This window comes from Etheostoma spectabile, chromosome 3, assembly GCF_008692095.1.
Source record: "Etheostoma spectabile isolate EspeVRDwgs_2016 chromosome 3, UIUC_Espe_1.0, whole genome shotgun sequence".
NCBI lineage: Eukaryota > Metazoa > Chordata > Actinopteri > Perciformes > Percidae > Etheostoma > Etheostoma spectabile.
This window is the reverse complement of record NC_045735.1, coordinates 27,654,494-27,656,626: the sequence shown is the minus strand read 5'-3', so window position 1 is coordinate 27,656,626 and position 2,133 is coordinate 27,654,494. Positions and strand designations below refer to the sequence as shown.

General features: G+C 45.1%; 1 protein-coding gene across 1 annotated transcript in view; it reads right to left on the bottom strand.

The window, feature by feature from the left end:
* The window catches only part of LOC116673218 (probable zinc transporter protein DDB_G0282067), a gene marked incomplete in the record, with an annotated part of 4,114 nt that overhangs the window by 1,876 nt on the left and 105 nt on the right, over positions 1 to 2,133 (bottom strand). Inside the window, 2 exon segments of the mRNA XM_032505412.1 lie at positions 95 to 421; positions 1,165 to 2,125. Coding sequence (XP_032361303.1) covers positions 95 to 421; positions 1,165 to 1,750 — 913 coding nt within the window.

Sequence of the window (2,133 nt, the reverse complement as noted above, 5' to 3'; positions counted from 1 at the left end):
CCAAGAGGCCATTTTATTTGGTCACATATGGTCACATTTTTTTATGGGACGCTAAAGTGAGACAGGTGGCCCAAAAATCGCTAAACTTTCTTACCTATATGTTCCATGCAGGTGTTATCTTTGGAACTCTCCGTGATGTCATCTGAATGTCTCTCACACCTGGAAACCTTCAAGACTGCAACACCGCTGGCTACGTCAGAGTCCCTGCTGTCCTGTCCAGCTGCTGCACGCAGGTGGACTTCTGGCTGTTGTTGTGGTGTTTGAGAGTCAATGTCAGGGACGCTGGAGGTTCCTGGGTTACAGTGGACAAGTGCCCTATTGTGGAGTGAGTCCTCCACGGTCGATTGGTTGTGGCTAACGTCACCCAGGACTCGTCCTGGCTCAGCCTGGCCTTTAGCCTTGGTTTTCTCTGCAGCCAAGACTGTGGGAGTCGAACAGAGGAATGAAAAACAAACGTGGACAGTGTTTAATGTTCCTTACTTGGCAGCTACTTCAGAGTAAAAAATCTGTCAGAACAATATAATCACCTGGGACAAGCACACTAAGTCTTCTGTAGTAAAGATTATGATTACATAATGCCAGTATAAGTATGTGCTTTCATATGACATAACCTGGTGAGACAGACAGAGAACTCTGCATTCTGCAGTTGTACTTTGTGCTTCATGCATCATCGTGTGCTGCCACAAATTTCACATTCTCCTAAATGCAAACATTTTAGCCACCAGAATTGCAAAAAACAGTCTTACACACCATTAAACTTTAAGATCCTTAGTACAGCACAGTGAGAAGTGTGGTCGCAACCTATTAAACAATTAATTATTGTCAACCAGCTGAAACTGGATAACATGTGTTCAGACTCCAGTTGTAAAAATCCCATTAGGAGCTATACCACTCTCATGCGGCCTGTATGGTGAAGGTGAAACTACAGCTAGCATCTTGTTAGCTTTGCATCAAGAGTAGAAACTGGAAGGATGATAAACACAAGCCACAAACTGGCAACCCAAAATGTTTGAATTGTTGACTTATAATTGATCTAAAAAGCATTTGTAAGCAGTGTACTGACCAGTTAGAGCCTTTTTTAAAAACCCTTATAAGAAAATGACTTATACTTTATATGAGTGCATCAGTTCTCAAAGTGAACATGTGGTCTGTAAGTAATGTTACCTTTGTGGTTCTCTTCAAGGTGAGATTCGGTCTCCGTCTGCCTGCTGGCCCCAGCTCTCTCATCCTGCAGCTGAACCCAGTTCTGCCAGACCACCAGCATCTTATGGAGCACACTGAAAGCTCCAACCACCACAAGCAGCAGGGGGTGCTGCACTGGCTGTGGTTCCAGGGAAAAATTGCTGATTTCCAGGAAGTAGGAGAGACACAGAGAGGTCAGGAGGAGAGTTGAGATGAAAGCCCCCACAGGCTGAATCCTGCTGTGGGTGTAGGACACACCGCAGTCTGAAGACCCACCAGTCTGGGTGTCAGGTGGAGATTTGATGGATGACACTGCAGGTAGGGTGGAGGGAAGTGCTTCTGAGGAGGAGGAAGCATGTGGAGGAGATGTAGAGGAGTCCAAAGTAGAGATTGGGGGTGTTATGATGCTTGCTGCTTGAGGAGGATGAAGAGTCATGTGCAAAAGGATGAAGAGTGTGTGGAAACCATCCACCAGGGTGATAAGGGATTTGCACAGCTGACTGACAGTGACCTCGCACACCAGCAGCAAGATGGTCACTCCCAGCATGCACCCATGTAGCACCCTCATATCTGCAACTGAGAGCGCACACTAGAACTCTTCATACATTCAAACACAAACACACTTCTTCTAACAACCTCCTAACAACCTCCATGTTCTACATTAAACTCATTATGGTTTTAAATGGTTTGTAAATTTAAACAATAATTTCCATTTTTTCCTCTCTCATCACTTTCTAGTTTTGGAAACATTGTCTCAGATGTGCAGTGACCGTGTCTTCGTTCAGAAGGAAACAACGTTTGTTGCAGAAGGAAACAAAGTTTGAGCTTGAATTAGAGCCGTCAAGGCTTTCCTGTGCAACACTGGACGTTGCAGCTGCATCTGTTACACTCAAGGTCAGGATGTTAGCCGCATTTGTCCACACAGTTCCCACATACAGTACTACTGTATGT